We start from the raw sequence: 19,193 nt of genomic DNA on the forward strand, positions 1-19,193 counted from the left end.
CAAACCTCCGGACCAAGCAGGTCCTTTCTTCCCCTCCTTGTATAGCGCTTTAACAGACTTGGCCTTGAGATTCGCTCATTTTATTCTACTGTGTGACTTCCACCTCCATATGGATATTAATGAGGAGAAGGAGGTAGTCTCCCTTTGGGACAGTATCGTATCTCTGGCCTTGTCCCAATTCGTGGCTGAGCCTGCACATCGACCTGGTCATAGTCTTGGACAAGTATTGTCCAGCACAACTTTGAAGGTGGAGACTGCTCTCCCATTAGCCTGGTCGGACCACTACTTTATCAAATTTAGGTGGGCCCGTGAAAGGAGGATTCATTCTCCAGAAGGGTTAGTATGTCGGTCTCACAAGCTTTCCATAAGATCCAGCCTGCGGTGTTTTGTAGGCCATTGGGGGAGAGAAACCTATTTTGTCAGGGTATGTAGACACTGACGCTGACCTTTTGGATGACTGGATCGGTACTACCACTTGTGATCTAGCGCCCAAACTTCCTCGACAGTCACGTCGAGCTAAGTCCTCCTGTCCGTGGTTCACGGACGCCCTTAAGAAGTCTAGGAGGTAGAATAAATATTGTGAAATAAAATGGAGACGTTCTTATAACCCAGCAGTTAAGGACAGGTGTAAATGGGCACAAAAAAAGTATTATAAAGAAATCAAGAAGGCAAAAAAAACCCTTTCTGATAGGATTTTGAATGCTGGTAACAAATCTAGAGAAAGTTTTTAAATTGTGAAAGCTTTCACATCACCAGCGGCGTGTGATGGGTGTCAGGAGCCCACAGTGGAATGGTGCCATAAATTGGCCCAGCACTTTCAGGATAAGACTGGAAACATCCAAGCCAATTTCTGCCTTTCTCTTGAGATGGAGGAGATTGTTGTGAAGAACCTACATCCTAGGCTAATTCAGGACTCGTTGTTGGATAGGTTTGATCCGATTTCTCTGGAAGGCTCGCTATCAGCAAATCATAATCAAAAGTCTGGTTCTCCCTTTCATCCATGCCCTTTGGGCCTTTTGGCTTTAGGAGCGAGGTTATTAATCCCCTGGCTAATAACTTCTTGAATGCCTCTCTATCATCAGCTATAGTACCCTGTGCCTGGAAGCAGTCAAAAGTCCTGCCGCTACTGAAGAAACCCAGGCCAACCCTGGTGATCTTACTAACTACAGGCCCATCTCCTTGCTTCTGGCCCTCTCAAAGGTTCTGGAAAAACATGTTAACCACCAGCTGTCACACTACTTGGAAAGCAACTTATTGCATCCAAGTTAATCTGGTTTCTGCCTAAACTATACCATGGAAACAGCACTAGTGCAGGTGGTAGATCACATCAGGGGTGCCTTACATGTCGGGGGCAGTGCTGTGCTGATAATGCTTGATCTGTCTGCAGCCCTCGACACAGTGCCCCATCCCACGCTCCTTGCCTGTCCCTGAGCCATTGGAATCAGGGCTTTAGCCTTGGGGTTGCTGGTGTCTTTCCTGGAGTGTAGGGGTCAAGAGGTGTGGGTGCCCTTCTTTTTCGTCCTGGTCATTTGATCTCCAGGTGGGAGTACCACAAGGTTCGGCTTTGAGCCCCACTCTATTCAATATTTATCTCACGCCTCTTGCTTTCGTGGCTGAGGCCTGGAGAGCTACTTCCACCTGGGACAGGGAAGAATTGTTCTCTGCGGAAAAAATCTGATTCTGTCTGTCAGCAGCAGTCTTTCAATGGATAACTCACCATCAGCTTAAATGTAAGGTGGGAAGAATGGAGCTACTGTTCTTCGGGGGAAGAACTGATGGTCCCTGGCAATCTTTCTGGCCAGTAGATGCTGCTCCAGCAGTACATTGAACCTTTAGCAAACTAGTGCTGTCAAAAATCTAGGCATTCAGTTTGATGAGGAGCTCTCTTTTCGGTCTAAGGTCAATGCAGTAGCTGGGACTATTTAGGTCTGCTGCGGGCTTTGAGAAAGGTTTTATATTTTCTTCCTCTCCCTGCGAGGATATTGGTAGTACAGGCCATAATTACATTTAGACTTGATTATGGAAATGCACTGTACTTAGGACTGCCGGATTACTTGATGAAAAGATTGCAGGTTGTTCAAAACGTGGCAGCCCGTATTTAGCTTGGTTTTCCTTTAAGAGCTCATGTTTCTTCCCACCTTAGAGAACTGCATTGGCTACCTATCAGGAAGAGGATCCTTTTCAAGACCTTGCTTTTGATACACGAGGCACTTCATCAGTTGGGCGCGGGTTATCTTAGAGATAGGATTGGCCTTTGTGCGCTACCTAGGCACCTGCGCTCTGCCAACCTTTTTCTGGCCAAAATCCTTCCCAGAATAGGGGGCAGGTCCTCTTCTTTTTTAGGGCCTTCCCTTTGGACCAAACTTCCTGTTGAACTTCGCTGCATCTGAGCCACTTCCCAATTTCGAAAGAAATTGAAAACTTGTTTTTTTACGCAGGACTAGTGCTTTTCTCCCAGCTGTGCCTTACTGCCTGTGCAGAGCGCCAGGACACTCCTTGGAGTAGTAGTTGCACTTTAGAAATACACTTTACATTACATTACATGAAATCCTCACTTACACAAACTGAAGAGTCGACTCTTCCAAGATTGAAGCCTTTTGTTCTTCCAAGTTTCTTTGCAAGACAACATTCACTCTAGGGTATATGCTGCCCCCATAGACATCAGTTCACAAATGTGCCATTAACAGCTGAAGTGACATTATACACTCTTTGACCCTAATGACATCACAGGAAGGGGGACCATTTGTCCTTTCACCCTGATATCATCACATGAAGGGAAATCCCATGATCACTGATCCTGTTGTCACTGTGGCCCCTCTATTAGAAAAGGCAGATACACCTCTATTTCATTTCCACCCATTTAAAAAATAGGGTGTGCAATGCGGTGCCAGTGTTCACCGTGACGTGTCACACTTGCAGCTTTGATGTGCTACAGGTGCAGTCATCACACTCCTAGGTGATCATCTAATGATAAATGTACAATATTTGAATGCTAAGACACACTTCCAGGCACAGGCATCATATGCAGACTGATAGCCTCAAGTGCCCAGACACATCATTCAGTGCCCATGTACAGCTTAAAGTGCCCATACACATCCCATAATGACAAGGCTAAGGCTCACATGCACAGGAACAAAGATCATCTACTCTGGGACAGTATCATCTCCAGATATGCTTTTTCCAGCCCCTCCCTTACCAGAAGGATCATACTGCCCTAGTCTTGGGAGATGGGTGGTGGGTCTCTGGCAGTAGAGATGTGCCGGAGCTCTTTCGCTCAGCTGGAGGGAAGAAACTGCCTGACCTTATCTTCACTTACAAGTCACCTTATCTGCTGAAGATGTAAATAGACAGTGGGGAGACATGCACCAATCAGATTTCTGCTTTTAGTGCTGAGTGGTGGATCAAGACAGGGTAAAACAATGTTTCTCCCTCTGCCTTTGTTTTTTCCTACTCATAGTACTATGTGATGTGGTGCTCCAGACATAAGGATGTCTGCCCATTAGACCTAAACGGCAGTGTGATACTTATATACTGTAAATTGGATTGAACTTCATGAATAATGGTGGAACACCTGTGCTCCGCCAGGACTGGGCCCTGTCTATTACTTGTCCCTGGCAGCACTGTTCCCTTTTGCCTTGACGTAAGTCGGTGCCATGGTTGGGAAAGGGATAGTCGAGAGTACTAACACTTGATGAGGGGTATATAACTCCAAGGTGACTTCAGATGGAGTAAAAAACAGAATAGAGGGGATAAGCAGTTTGTTGGAAACATGCTGGCTGCTGAGAAGAAACCTCTCAGTCACAGTCAAGGGACAGAGGAGCTCAACACTGAGCAAAACACCCACCTACTACCTAGGCAATATGGCAGCATCTGGCTGATAACCCCTCATCACAAACACACTTTTGGAATGAGTGAGCAAAGTAGAGGGAAGCTGGTGCTGGAGTTTATAGTCTATGACTGGGTATAAGTAAGAAGGTGTTTGTTACAGTCAGAGACAATCTTCAGATGTTCTTTCTGAAATATTTGTAAATTTGATATTGAACTCTACTTTTTACAGATCAGCCACTCAGCTGTGAGCTCCTTCTTAAGTGACAAGTACCAGTTCCCGTCCTTCCTTCGCACTGTCCCTGGTAACACCTTCCAGAACACAGCCCTGGCACAGCTGCTGGCACGCTTCAGCTGGACATGGCTGGGCATGGTCATTTCCGACACAGACTCAGGTCTCCAGGGGGGTGAGGAGCTAAGGATGGAGATTGAAGGGCATGGTGGTTGTGTGGCTTTCATGGAGAAGGTGCACCAGCGATACACCACGGAAGAGGTCCTGAGAGTCATTGCAAAGATTCAGACATATTCAGTGACTGTGATCATAGTTCACAGTGCTGAGGTGCACGTGAAGCTTTTATTGGAAACTCTGTACACACAGAATGTGGCGGACAAAGTCTGGGTATTCACTGCCTACTTTGCTATGACGTCTGGCCTTTTCGATAAGCAGGCCTGGAAAATACTCAATGGGACTCTAGGACTCGCGCCTCACACAACCAGTATGCACGGCTTCGAACACTTCCTACACCACCTCCACCCCACCACTTCTCGCGAGGATGTGTTTTTCAACCAATTCTGGGCAAAGGTTTTTGGCTGCAAGTGGCCAGTGGGCAATGAGACCGAAAACCTAGCCACAGAGAGGCTGTGCTCTGGAAATGTAGCTTTGGATGAAAAGATCACTCCTGTGTTTGAGCTGAATGACCTCAGCTACACTTACCACAGTTACCTGGCAGTCTATGCTTTTGCACACGCACTGAACACATTGATGTCCTGCACACCAGGGCAGGGACCCTTCACTGAGGGGACATGTGCTGATATTAATGATATCCGACCATGGCAGGTGAGAAAATACCTTAGCAATCTTACTACAATCTTACTATGGCTCATGTGATGTTGTTCCTCTACAGGTGACGAGTCGTAAAAAGTGAGTCAGTGAGAGACAGGTGCAAAATCAGCTACTCAGTTAAGTGAGTATCTGGATTAAACAAAAACAGTGCTACAAATACTGTGAAGTAGAGCTAAACAATTGTAACAAAAATACAATTTTCACATTGGAATAATGTCTAAATAATTTACAACAAATATTGTTACAGACACTGCAATAAGTCCAGACTCAGAATTTCCTCATGAAATTCTTACAAAGCATAACACGACCATTACTTTCTCTGAAGTCCATATGTCTACCATAGCAAGGGTAAGAAACAGAGCAGAAGGTGGACCATGGAAACGCGTGCTCTTCTGGCACTTCCTCTGACCACACATGGTCATGTAACCCAAACTTCAACAGCCATGCTGCCTACTTCAGCCAATGCTGTTGCTAAGGCGCCTTTGAACCCTCACTAGGCTTCCATCTTAGCTAGTTCTAATTGGCTCCCAATGCACAGCAGAATCTTCAAACATTTGACCACTGCACACACTTCAGTGTTTGGATGCAAAGACATAATAAACCAATTTTATTTGACTAAGGGCTTGATTTAAAGTTTGGGGGATGGGGTTACTCCATCACAAATGCAAGGGATATCACATCAGCCATATTACAATTCGCATAGGATATCATGGGATAGTAATACAGTTGATGGGATAGCCATCACATTTGTGACAGAGTAACCCCATCCGCCAAACTCTAAATCAGGCCCTTATTCGTAATTCAAAAAGAAAATATTCACGACTAAAAGTAAAAGAAATTGTTCAAATATCATCTCATTCAATTCAACCTTACAGAACACTTTTAATGTGCTCCATAGTGGTATTAAAAATTAACCGACCGCCTTTGGCTTTACAGTACAAGCACCCCCTCATTTAATTCCGTCCAGATATTTCCACAGTGACCAATATACACAATTGCTACGTAAAGGCTGCCACTGGTGAGGAGGCTTCAGTTCATGGCATCACTGTCACTCAAGCACAGACTTCTATAATCAGCCAGACATTGTCACAGTTCACAAGGGGTTCAAGACCTCTTCACTTTCCCAGTAGAGATAGTTTGAAAAGAGCCTCACTAGAGTAGTACATGACAGAGCCCAGATTTACAAACACATTGTGTCGGGTATGGGTTATGTTTTTTAACGAAGATCCGACGCAAAGTGTTGGGTTTGTATTAATAATCAAATGCACAACACGGTTTTAGTTGGATTGTAACCCAAAGTAGTGTTACTTTGCGTCAAGGTGGCATTCAGTCGATGGTACAAAGACTTGTAGACATGGATTTTTGTCAAACTCCTACGCCTTCCTAAGGAAGGCGCAAATACATATATAAAATATAAATATTTTTAGCCATTTTCTCTGGATGTCATTCAAAATAGAGGAACATTTACTTCTGTAAAAGCTTGTAAGTACCTTCCAGCCAGGGAAATGATGGGTTCATTGTTCTAAGTGCCAGCACCACAAGTACAGCCAACATGTGTCTCACGGTCAACCCCGCTTTTTCAAGGTTGAAAAATAACAGATTAACAACTTGTTTCCTAATGCCATATTCATGATTATTATAACAATTCACTTAATTGGCAAGTACCATAATATGTTTCAGAATACCAAATGTATCAAGATATTACATACAATTAAGAGATTGATATTTAACAAAATTTAAATAACCAGACTACCGGCCTAATTTATATCTTGGCGATGGGGAATGCTCAGTCACAAACGTGTATCCCGTCCGCCTTATTATGATAACCACACAACCCGCACCATGCACGGCTGAAGGGTCTGTCTCTCTGGGTGTGAGAATAGGTGTGAGAGGGGGTGCACGAGGCTCTGAGTGAATCTGTGAATGGATGTGTGATGATCTGAGTGGATCTGTGAGTGGGTGCGTTAGAGTCTGAGTCAACCCAAAGCGCTTCAGAGACCTTGTCTCCTTGATCATGGAAACAAGGTCTCTGAAACACGTTGGGTTGATGCTGCACTATTAAGTGAATAAACGCAAGTTTGCATAGGAGGAGAAGTGATCTTGACTGTTTTTTGTTTCAGAACACCGTGATATTGGTGAACGCGGAAGGAAAGCAATTTGGAATGATGGATGGGGAGTTGCTACCCTGTCGAGAGCTGCCGTTTTGTTGGCTATAGGGTTACAGCAGTATTTGTGTTTCTGATAGATAGATAGACAGATAGATAGATATAGTGAAAAGGGAATATAATTGAAATAGAATGAATTGAACCTTTTAACACCGGTATTTGTGGCTCTGGAGATATATATATATATATATAACATGTGTACATATATATTTTGTGGAAATGGAATATAATTGAAATAGAATTAAATGAACTTTTTAACACCTTTAAAAATGTAAGTAGTACTGAAATGAATTAAATATCTTTTAAGCATGTTTACCACAAATTACACACAAATAAAAACGTTACAGTAGTTTTTTTTAATTACTGTTTAACAAATAATATATAGATAGAACTATCGTCCCACATCGCTCTTTCTCAAGCTTTGTGACATATCAATTATCGGCTTGCGATGCTTCACAAAAAACTACTCTACACAAATTGATGCAACATTTGTTTTTCATTTTATCACTCTCCCCAGGTTCTTCATTATCTAAAGAATTTGCATTTCAAAGCGCGGAGTGGGGAAGAAATATTCTTTGACGAGCGCGGTGATGCGCCTGCTTCGTATGACATCCTGAATGTTCAGGTTTCTGAGGATGGCCTCTTCCAGCTTGTCAAAGTGGGAACATTTGACCCCAGTGCTCCTGAAAAGCAAGCCATTACAGTCAACGCAAGCGCCATCCTGTGGGGTGATGGGTCTTCTCAGGTGAGAGTGAAGGATTCTGTTCATTCAAAAACCATCTCCCAGCTTCATTTCTTGTTTGAGCACTGGTGGCACACTCAGCTGCTTTCCTGCGCTGGCATGAGGCCTTCAGCAAATAAAGCACCTTGACCTTCCTTGGTTTTGTGGTTTGTTTTAGCATCAGCACACCACACAATTATTGTACTTCCCATTGCAAAACTGAAAAATATGTTTACAACATGCAATGCAGAGAAATACCCACAGTGAGAAAGTGTGTGCGACAAAACCCTTGTAGGGAGAGGCAATTATAGCACCAGAAAAAGTAGTTGTTTGCTTGGGGATAACCACATTTATGAGAGGTTTTCTCCACTTTTCATTTTTTTTTATTACTCACATCGATGCAAGCATCAAATTTCCCAGAAGCTAACTTATTTGAATAATTATATCTCATGTTTTTCAAATTAAATGAATTTAATTATTACATTGCATAAATACACTTTTACATCAAATAAATGTTTTGTAAACTCCCACAGCATATTCCATTCTATTAAACTTGATTAACTTCATTATATGTGGCCCCTGGTACTGGCTACTCCACTATGTGAAATCGGGGGCAGTGGCTATCATGCCTCCTTACGGTAGGACCCAGAATTATGGACCTATTATGATGAAGAGTGAGCTAGTGATCAAAAGAGTGGCTCTGCAACATAGTGTTCCCAAAATAACAAATAAAAAAAACAGTGTGCCACTACATTATGTTTACGTGGTCCAGGGACTGCTGGAACAGGCTATAGTCCCAATGTCCTTGTTTCTTCTGTGTCATACTGAGAGAGGGACCTGAAAATCAGGGGGGGTGGGAGGAGAGGGGCAAGTGGGGGGAAGAGTCCTTGCTGGGCTTTGACCTGCACAAATTCACTTCTGTTTGGCCTTCTCGTGCTGGGCTTGGAGATAAAAGAAGGGGGTCCACAAACTAAGGGGTGCTGGAGATAATAAAATGATCCATGCACTTTAAACAAGTCGAAACACCAGACCTATCTCTGAAAGGTGTGTTGTAGGCTCATGAATCTTTCTTCTTGTCAGCACTTTGGTTCATTCTTCTGGGAGTCGTATGCTTTTCAGGCTCTGAGCTGCATCGCTTTGCAGAAATACTGAGCAGAGTAATGCATGCATGATGAGTTTCAGGAATAGGATCATCGCAAATGCGTGGGATGTCATTTGACTGGAGCATTGTAAAAGCCTTGCTGCTTCAATTCCAGTGTACTCCTCAACAAAGTCTTGCTAGTCATCAAACATTATGGATGCTATACTTAGGAACTGGAAGGATCTGGATAAAACAGTCCATCCACGCTTCATGGCTCTTCGTTACATATTATCATAAATGGAGGATAAATTATCAAGAGCAGTTTCTATGCATTCCATGGCGTGTAACCTGGCTGAGCATAAATAGTGGAGAAAGCAATCTTCAAAGATCTAGCAGATAAAAAGATAGATTATGCATTGCAAAATGTGTATCTGTGGTGTCACCTGTTAAGAGCTAGTATACATGGGTTATATACTACTCAATCCTAAATTACAGATTTCACAGAGTTGTTTAGAGCTGTGGATCATGGCAATGAATGTTCTGCTTTGCTTGAAGAGAAGGACAATCAGATCGAACTCTCGGATATCACTTTTGATGCTGTCCATGCCCCACCTTTGGTTAGTGGTCCCCCCACTGCAGCACAATGGAACTTACTCAAAATGGGCGGCCTACTGACAGAGCACAAAAAACTGTTGCTCTTCTTTTGCCATTTGGGGGAACCTAGCGGTTTGGTCTAGAGTTAGAATACAAGATGCATAGGCTGTTTAAAGAGAAGGAACATTCTTCCTCCATCACATAACATCAGCAGCAACAAAACATGCCCTCTTCTTTGATCTTGAGTTATGGGAGGAAGTATTCTTTAGGTCAACCTTCCAAAAGGACCATGAAGTTTTGGTAGAAGGTTGCCTACATAACTATACAGAGGCTTGGAAACTATCTACCTCAGACTAATGGGCCCTTCAAGTGGTCAGAATAGGATACAAGATCGAGGTTTCTTCCCCTCCTTCAGAATCAACAGGAAAACCAACTTATGGCCATTCTGCCCCAGTAACAGGTTGGCACTGACTTAAGTTGTTCATTCCTTACTTGAGAACTAATCAATTGTCACAGTGCATTATAATTGGGATTGGGAGTTTACTCTATTGATTTCCTGATCCCCAAGATGCTGATAGACTTGAAACATTCAAGTGAAGTGAAGTCTGCTCCCTTTAAAATGAAGACTTTGCCACAAATCATCCACTTGATAGCATCTGAGGTTTTCATGGTGACACTCGGCCGCCAAGATGCACATTTTCATATTCCTACAACAAACAGCCAGGATAAATTTCTCAGACTTTACTTACAGGAGGATCATTCTCAGTTCAGATTGCTACCATTTCACCTGAAGTTTGCCGCTCTTGTGTTCATCAACATGGTTGTTGCAGTGGTGGCATTTTCTTTTTTTTATCTGCAAGGGTGGTTAATCTACCCTTAGGTGGGCAATTACCTGTCTCATGCCCCTTCAGCAGAGCAGACCTTCGTGCTAATTTCATCAACAAAAATGGATTTCTACTCACTCTTCAGAAGTCTCAGTTGCAGTCTTCAAGAAATGTGCTAAGCAGTGGAACACAACACAGGGCACTTAATTGTCAACTGTCCTAGTGTACGTCTGGTTGAAACTACTTGGGCTCATGGCAGCGTGTGGATTCACAGCACTCGGGCCAAGGCATCATATGCATCCCCTCTGGTCACACCTGTGAGTTTGACGGAAGCTTGCATCACAGAACTTTGAGGCCATGAATATTGAGATAAAGAGTTGAAAGACTCACTACAGTGGTGGTTGGATCCTCTATCACTGTCCTAGGGAACTTCTCATCAAAGGGATCTTCCAGTGGTGATACGAATGGATGCCAGCTCGTTTGGATGATGAGCAACTCTGAAAACACCAGGACCCAAGGGATATCGCTCCATCATTCTGGTAATGAGAACCAAAGTGTTGGGGTCTGTCCTTTGTTGCTTAGTGAAATCAAGTCACAAGGGGCAGTAGACCAGAAAAGGCTGTGACAACATCAAACAAGGAAAAAGGAAAGAACAGGGCAATGGAAAATACAGATGTCCATGTCACTTCTCTTCCATGTTCCTTCAGTGTTGTCAACTACGTTACTTCATAAAACTCCTAGATAGCAGGCAGACCCTATCCAAGAATCTAGGTGGAGTAGTGGGCAGTTACAGTGTTTAATTGCATGCAAGAGATATGATGTGTTAAGAAGGCTCATTGGAACCTGCATTGTTCATGCTCTGCAACTGGTCTCTGGTTTTCACAGGAGGTTTCCATCCAAACCCAATTTGCCAAGGAGGTCTTTTGAGGCGGTTCTGTCAGGTCACCGGATGCAGTTGCTCAGAAAGGACTGCAGTAACATCAAGCAAGGAAGGAAAAGGCAGCATCAGAAAATACAGGCATGCATAGACAGGGAAAATACATCCAAGGGCAAGACATATCTGCCCTGCTACACCAGCAACACTAGAGTTGGCCAAAATGAGTTAATACAAAGGCTTAATACGTGCAGAAACAGCCATCTGGAAGCAGCAGCTGTTAGGACTGTCTTGCTTGTGCTACAATTAGCCTTCTGCCCTGTCACCTTTGTTGCTTTCTCTCTCTTTGGTCCCCTAAGTCCTTATCCCGCGAGTTGTGTTTTGTAATTAACTTGTGTGTTACAGGATTGAGAGATGTCATTAAGTTATGTGCCAAAGGTAGCCTATGGTGACTGACTCTGCCCCAACAAGTCAGAGACACCTGTCTTTTGTGACACTTTCAGGCGAATGCACCGCTGCAAAAGTGCATTTCAGCAAGGCAGACAACAGCATGCGTTCACAGCCCAAGAGCTTACAATGCCCGGTAAGAAAGGTGAACAGAACAGGTGCAAGAATTAGTTGAGCAGACACAATCCTCAATCAGTCAGTGAACTAATTATGGACTTGAGTATGTGTCGTTTGGAGTCTAAGGAGTCAATACAAGTTGTCTCTTCTCACCTGTAGGGCGTAGGTCTTTGGTGCTGTCACTATAAATAGCTGGGAAGGTGCACTTTTATTGGGACACAGAGGCGCTAGGAGCTCACTGAACCCTGTCTTTGGTTGCCTTTAACCACCCAAACAAGGCTGGTAAAGGGCACATGGCACCCTTGCTAGGACACAGAGCACGGAATATATACTCTTAGTAAACCTATCTTCCATTTAGGGCAGTAATATAAATGCTGTGCTTAATTTGTGCTAGTGGTTGCAGGTTGCAGGTGCTGGGCACTGAACCATTTTGTGTGGACTGGGATTCAAGTTCCATCATCACTCTCACCCAGATAAAGGCAGAAAAGGGATAAAGGAACAGAAAAATGGGACAATAGTGACAGAGGGAAAAAACAGGAATGAAAACTAGCCAGGAAGAGTGTGACAAAGAGGTAAGAAGCACAGGGTGGTAGAAGGGAGAGGCTAAGCCAGAGTCAAGACTAGGCAGCCTCAGGAGGCAGCAACCCTGGCATTCAGCAACAGGATCCTGGGAGAATGCTTTACCCTTGGACTTTTTCTTGCACAAATTAAGAGTTGTACAAACGCCGGATCTACAATGTAAGGAGTGAAATTCACTGCCTTGCTAAATCCAGCCAAATACGCCAGAGGCCATAGTCTAGTAAGGATCCTTTGGTTTACTGTCACAGCTAGAAACATACAACTGTTCTATTTGAAATATAGCAACTGTGCTGAAAAGGACAGATTATGTGAAATACAAGGTACAACACCCCCTTTGTCGGAGAGAGAGAAAGGAAGTGTGTGTGGGAGAGAGACACAATTATCTTCCACTGTGAACAGTGCTAGAACCCAGCTCTGGCTCTCTCCCTTTTTGGTAGCATCCAATAAAATACATACAGCAGCCCTGTTGATAGATGTTGATGCTGCCCAGGCAGGGATGTGTTGCCCATGTCCTTCATCTTTCAAATAAAGTCCTCTCTTCTTCCTGCAGATCCCACGCTCGGTCTGCAGTGACCCCTGTCCAGCTGGGTACCGAGAGGCTGCCAGAGAAGGGGAGCCCAGGTGCTGCTTCGACTGTGTCCCCTGCTCCCAGGGAGAGATCAGCAATGACACAGGTGGGCTTAGGTTTCTTACATTGAGGGTGTTAAGGACCACGAGGATATCTCTGACACAAGTACAGTTGTGTAGTCAGACGTTTCGGTGCTTTTCCTCTTGGACAGTGTAACCATTTGAGGTGTAAGGGGGGCTGAAGGCAATAATTTCACCCTCCATTATATTGAAGGCACAGTATCAATGCTCAACACATTGCCAAGTTAAACATGCAAGTGTATATTTACTCTCATAATGACACATTTACTCACCTTTCAAGAAGCTAACAAAAAGAAGTCGGTGCAGACCTAGATAGTAAACAACCATACAGGTCGGTCATATCTGTAGAGATTACTTCATCGTATGAAGGCTCATAAATTTTACAATCAAAGTTGGGTGACACTGCTCAATCTCAAACGGATCAGGGAACAGGACTCATGCCCAATCCGGGAGCCATTAGAATGGCTTGGGCCCCATCGCTCCTGATCTTCTTCTGAACTTGGGGCAGGAGAGGGGAAGGCGTACAGGAGTCCAATGCTCAAACTTGCAAAACGTTTGACACTGCACGTTCTCAACAGTGGTGAAAAGAGCTAGCTAGGGTTACCTCCACTGCCAAAAGGGGCCTTGTGCCAGCTCGGGATGCAGACCCTATGTGTGATGCACCAGCTCAGCTCATCTGTCCTAAAGGCCATGGATCCCACTAGGTAGTTCACGATTAGGGATATGTCGTTAAGCTCCAGCCAACTCCAAAGGCGCAGAGCCTCTTTGCACAGCATGCAGGGTCCTATTCTGGCATGCTTGTTGCATTACGACATGGCAGTGGTGGTGTCTGTGAAAACGTGCACAAGACTCCCTATGATGGATGTCAGGAAGACCATAAGCGCCAGACAAATGGCTGCAACATAAACAGGTTAATTGACCTCCCCAACTCAGCAAGGGTGGAGACGGGAGAGGGGTCTCCCACTGGTCAAATTGCAGTTGAGTAGCCACAAATACAGATTGCGTGATTCCTCTCAGAAACAAGGATGGCATCTGAGAAGTTGCCTTGGTGCTGGGCCCAATGGGTCTTTAGATTCCACTCCAGAGCCTGCATATTTCACCTAGTGTAGTCTGCAAGCAGCAGGCAGGAGGTTAGCAGGCCAAGAAGCTTCAGAGCTACTCTCACTGAGATTCAGTGCTGAATCATAGCCAAAATGTCCTGGAACAGAGGAAAGGCTTTAAACTGCACTGTGTCCGAGACAGCCCCTGTAAAAGGAACCCTCGGCAAAGGCATCAGGTTCATTTTAGGCTGGCTGGTCGTGAGCCCCAGTGACTTCAGGCTGTTTACAATTGTCTGGAGGTCTACGAATTACTGAGGTGAGCTTGCCTTCAACAGCCACCGGTTGAGAAAGTAGAACAAGAATCCCTGACTATCACTTTTGTGAACACCAAAGGACCATTGATGAGACAGAAAGACAGCACTGCAAACTGAAAAGGCTCCTGGCCTACCCTGATCCACAAGTTACGTCTGTGAGACTGCATGACGGAGATATGAAAAAATGCATCCTGCAGGTCCGATGCCACCATCCAGTTGCCCGGATCCTGGGCCGGCATGAACATTCTGAACTTGTCCTCAGTGCTAGGGTAGCTGAATAGAACATTCATTTCCTGAATGCCTCAAACCTTTTGAGATCACTGTCTGGTGGTGGGTAGGTGGGTCTATGGAGACTGGTCATCTGCTTATTCACCAGCAGACACAAACAGGACTTGGACCAAGTGCCCTACAAGGTGTCAGTAAGGGCCTCATGAAATAGATGCAAGGGCTCAGAAGAGGCTGGCCCAGGTTGCAAAACTTCAATAAATACATTTGTCTTGACTACAACTGAAGGCAGTTGTAGGTCCAGGACCTCAGCTGCTCATCAAATTAAAAATGTAAAGGAAGCATCCACATCTATTGGGAGCCAAAGAGGCTAAACCCTGTATCAGAGGGAAGTATCACACTCACTGGCCTTGCAAAGGCTGTCATCATAATAAATCATCCCCATGCCCACCATCGTCATCTGGCAACCCAGAGTCTTAGCCAAAACACAGTGGAGCCTAAAATGGCGGAACTGCAGTAGGGGAAACAGGAGCTCAGACTCAGGTTTTATGGTTACTGGGAGCACTGTAGCAGATCTAGAGCGTTACCTCAGTCAGGTGGTAGTGAACGGTTGGTCCATAGACATCAACTTGCTGAGGATTTGCCAATGGCCCGGAGAACCTGGGCGCATTGCATAAAGTGTGAGATGGAGATCGAGCAAGACTCATTGGCACATTTACGCCCTCGCAACTTCTCTTTTCATAGAGTGATGGGATGTGGTGAAGTTCTGCTTCGCTTTCTGATGCTTCTGTTTGGACTTTGACTTACTGGAGGATTGCAACTGTGAAGGCCACGTCTTGCAGGAATAGCCTCGAGGCTGGTCTGCAGACTCAACTTGGAGCGCGAGAGGGACTTATGTAAGGCCTGCGACCTCGTACTATGTTCGGTGCCATATATCTTTGCAGGCTTGGATCTCCTTCGGGTGCATGGGTGCGCACCCATCGCAAGACTTGGCATCATGCCCCAAACCCAAGTATCAAAGTTACATCTAGTGCCAGTCTATGACCAACATCTATTTTATGCAATCACATTATGGTCTGAAGTATGTAGTTTTAGGAGGGGATTTTGTTTCCTTGAACACTGGATTGCGGTTTGGGAGTTGTCAAATGACCAATGAGACAAAGCACAGCTCTGGATCGGCATTTGAAGCAGCAGAAAGAAAGGAATTGACATTGGCTCGTAGGAGGGGTGCTAATATGAAGGTCCATTTCGTCACTTTCTGGTGGGTGGTGGTGAATGAAGCCTATGTGAAGCAGCACGGCACCACCTAGTGGTGTGGAGGAGACCTACTATGAAAAGTTTCCAAATCCAGCTTGGTGTCAGTATTCTAAAGGTCAGAATCTGCAGTCAGAAGCATCCATCAGAAATACCGTGCAAGACAAGCAGTTTCCCTGCATACACCTCCCTACAGTAGGGAAGTCTCTGCATTTGTTGCACACATTTGCATATGGGGTTTCCAAATACTATATCTGCTGTGTGGGTGTTTGGTACATTTTCTGGTGATGTCACTATTTTGTACATTCTTTGAATAACACCCAATTCTACCTACATCTTATAAGCCAAATGTTTGTGAAAATACTTAGCAATTACCTTGAGGTTAATTAGCGTACAAAAGGATTAATTCCAAACTTATTCGGTGTAGGAAATCAAGTACACATTCCTCGGACACAAAAGACACAGTGATGGCTAGCTAATAAAAAGTACTAGAAAATAAAACATATCCATTATTCTTTCAAATGTACTTGTCCACTGCTTGCCAGCGAAATTCATTACTAAACTGCAGGATAAAAAGTTTTTTTTCCATTTCCTTATTTACAAAACCTCTCTAAAAATATGCAACTACACCCTCCTATTTTCCAGATACAGCAAAGTGTCTAAAATGTCCTGATGACCAATGGTCGAATGAGAGGCGTGATCAGTGCATCACGAAGCTGACTGAGTTTCTGAGATATGAAGAGCCGCTTGGTCTAACTCTCCTGGCCTCAGCCGCTGCCCTGGTCCTTCTGGCTGCATCTGTCCTATTTCTCTTCATTAGATACAGAGGCACCCCCATTGTCAAAGCCAACAACCGTGGGCTCAGCTATCTGCTCCTGGTCACCCTCATGGCTTCCTTTCTCTGCGCCTTCATGATGGTCGGCCATCCCAGGAGGCTCACCTGCATGTTCCAGCAGACAGCCTTTGGAGTCATTTTTTCCCTGAATGTCTCCATAGTTCTTGCAAAAACACTTACTGTTATCATGGTGTTCACGACAACACAGCCCAACAGCACAGCAAAGAAATGGCTGGGCTCCAGTATACCAAAATGGGTCATTTCTGTTTGCTGTCTGATACAAGTTCTTATCTGTGTTGTTTGGTTACTGAGATCTCCACCTTTTCCAGAACTGAACACAGTCTCTTATAATGAGAAGATTGTCTTGCAGTGCAATGAAGGAGACGCCATCTTCTTATACTGCATGCTGGGATACATGGGCCTCCTTGCCACAGTCAGCTTTATAGTGGCATTTTTCTCAAGGAATCTGCCTGGAAGCTTCAACGAGGCTAAGCTGATCACCTTCAGTATGCTGGTGTTTGTCAGTGTGTGGATCTCCTTCATCCCAGCATACCTGAGCACACGGGGAAAATACATGGTGGCCGTGGAGGTGTTTGCCATCCTGTGCTCCAGTGCAGGACTGCTGGGGTGCATATTCTTTCCCAAGTGTTATATTATTATGCTGAGGCCAGATAGGAATACCAAACAACATTTAGTAGGGAAAGCACATTTTATTAATAGAACAAGAGTATAAGATGCACCACAAATATTGTACCTTGCAGCACAGTAGGTTATTGTATCCTTTATCTCTCTCTACACTGTGAAGTGTTGTGCTTTTTTTGTCCTTTCAGCATTGTTAACGATTTGCACAATTGGAATCGTAAGTCCTGAAATAAGAAGTGTGTAGACATGTATTTTTGCTTATTAAAGACACTGACACATTGGTGGTTAACAACTGGCAAATGGAACTACAAGCTCAATTATTATTAACTTTTCTCTGTTACCCATCTGAGTGGTATCATCATTAAAGTTAATCATGTGCACAAAGCATAGGGTTGAGTTCCAGCTTCCTTGGCCTGAGGACATGAATACTGGATCTTTTAGCCAGAAAGTCTCTATTTTCTTTTTCTCCAGATTCACGCACCACACTGGACACTGCTCTCCATCTATCCAGCCACACTGGACAATGCTCTCCATCTATCCAGCCACACAGAACGCTGCTCTCCATCTATCCAGCCACACTGGACACTGCTCTCCATCTATCCAGCCACACTGAACACTGCTCTCCATCTATCCAGCCACACTGAACACTGCTCTCCATCTATCCAGCCACACTGGACACTGCTCTCATCTATCCAGCCACACTGAACACTGCTTTCCATCCATCCGTCCATGCTGGACGTTGCTCTCCATCTATCCATCCATGCTGGACACTGCTCTCCATCTACCCAGCCACACTGGACACTGCTCTCCATCTATCCAGCCACACTGGACAATGCTCTCCATCTATCCAGCCACACAGAACGCTGCTCTCCATCTATCCACCCACACTGAACACTGCTCTCCATCTATCCAGCCACACTGGACACTGCTCTCCATCTATCCAGCCACACTGAACACTGCTTTCCATCCATCCGTCCATGCTGGACGTTGCTCTCCATCTATCCATCCATGCTGGACACTGCTCTCCATCTACCCAGCCACACTGGACAATGCTCTCCATCTATCCAGCCACACGGAACGCTGCTCTCCATCTATCCAGCCACACTGGACACTGCTCTCCATCTATCCAGCCACACTGAACGCTGCTCTCCATCTATCCAGCCACACGGAACGCTGCTCTCCATCTATCCAGCCACACTGAACGCTGCTCTCCATCTATCCAGCCACACTGAACACTGCTTTCCATCCATCCTTCCATGCTGGACGTTGCTCTCCATCTATCCATCCATGCTGGACACTGCTCTCCATCTACCCAGCCACACTGGACACTGCTCTCCATCTACCCAGCCACACTGAACACTGCTCTCCATCTATCCAGCCATGCTGGAAACTGCTCTCCATCCATCCACTTTCGCTAGACACATCTATCCATCGATCAGTCCACGTTGGGGTGCTGCTCTCCATCCACACTGGGCGCTGCTCTCCATCTATCCATCCATGCGTTTCTTTCTTAATGCTGCATGGTTTTGGATGGAGGTGACACTTACAAATCTTACCCCTTTGGGTTGTTGCGGTTTGAAACCCGAGTCTGGCTGGAGGTCTCCGTTGTCCTGCAGATCCTCATATGAGGCTCCAGTCCTCATGGATTTTTGGACGGTGGTGGGACTGATGTAGCGTAGACTCCACGGAACTTAAAAGAGTTTTGTTGGTCTCAATAAAACTACACATTACCGTTAGTACTCCCTGGCACTGAAGGGAACTACTGTGTGTGTGGATGCGTTCCTTGTGAAAGGGCTGCACGCTGTAACTTATAGTGAAGTAACCAATGGCTGAAGTGAGCTTATACACTGCCCTTTAATGAATGCTGGAGTGGGTGGAAGTAAAATGCAAATGGTAATAACCACAGACTAATGACAAAAACTCCTAGAACTAACTATGTTATACA

General features: G+C 44.9%; 1 protein-coding gene across 1 annotated transcript in view; it reads left to right on the forward strand.

Annotated features, from left to right (window-relative positions):
- The window catches only part of LOC138249314 (extracellular calcium-sensing receptor-like), a 32,167-nt gene extending 14,828 nt beyond the window's left edge, over positions 1-17,339 (forward strand). The window contains exons 3-6 of the mRNA XM_069203273.1: positions 4,058-4,882; positions 7,571-7,798; positions 12,841-12,964; positions 16,417-17,339. Of these exons, the coding sequence (XP_069059374.1) occupies positions 4,058-4,882; positions 7,571-7,798; positions 12,841-12,964; positions 16,417-17,339 (2,100 nt within the window). The remainder of the gene's footprint in view (positions 1-4,057; positions 4,883-7,570; positions 7,799-12,840; positions 12,965-16,416) is intronic.
- The last annotated feature ends 1,854 nt before the right edge of the window (positions 17,340-19,193 follow it).

Source organism: Pleurodeles waltl, chromosome 8 (assembly GCF_031143425.1).
Source record: "Pleurodeles waltl isolate 20211129_DDA chromosome 8, aPleWal1.hap1.20221129, whole genome shotgun sequence".
Taxonomy (NCBI): domain Eukaryota; kingdom Metazoa; phylum Chordata; class Amphibia; order Caudata; family Salamandridae; genus Pleurodeles; species Pleurodeles waltl.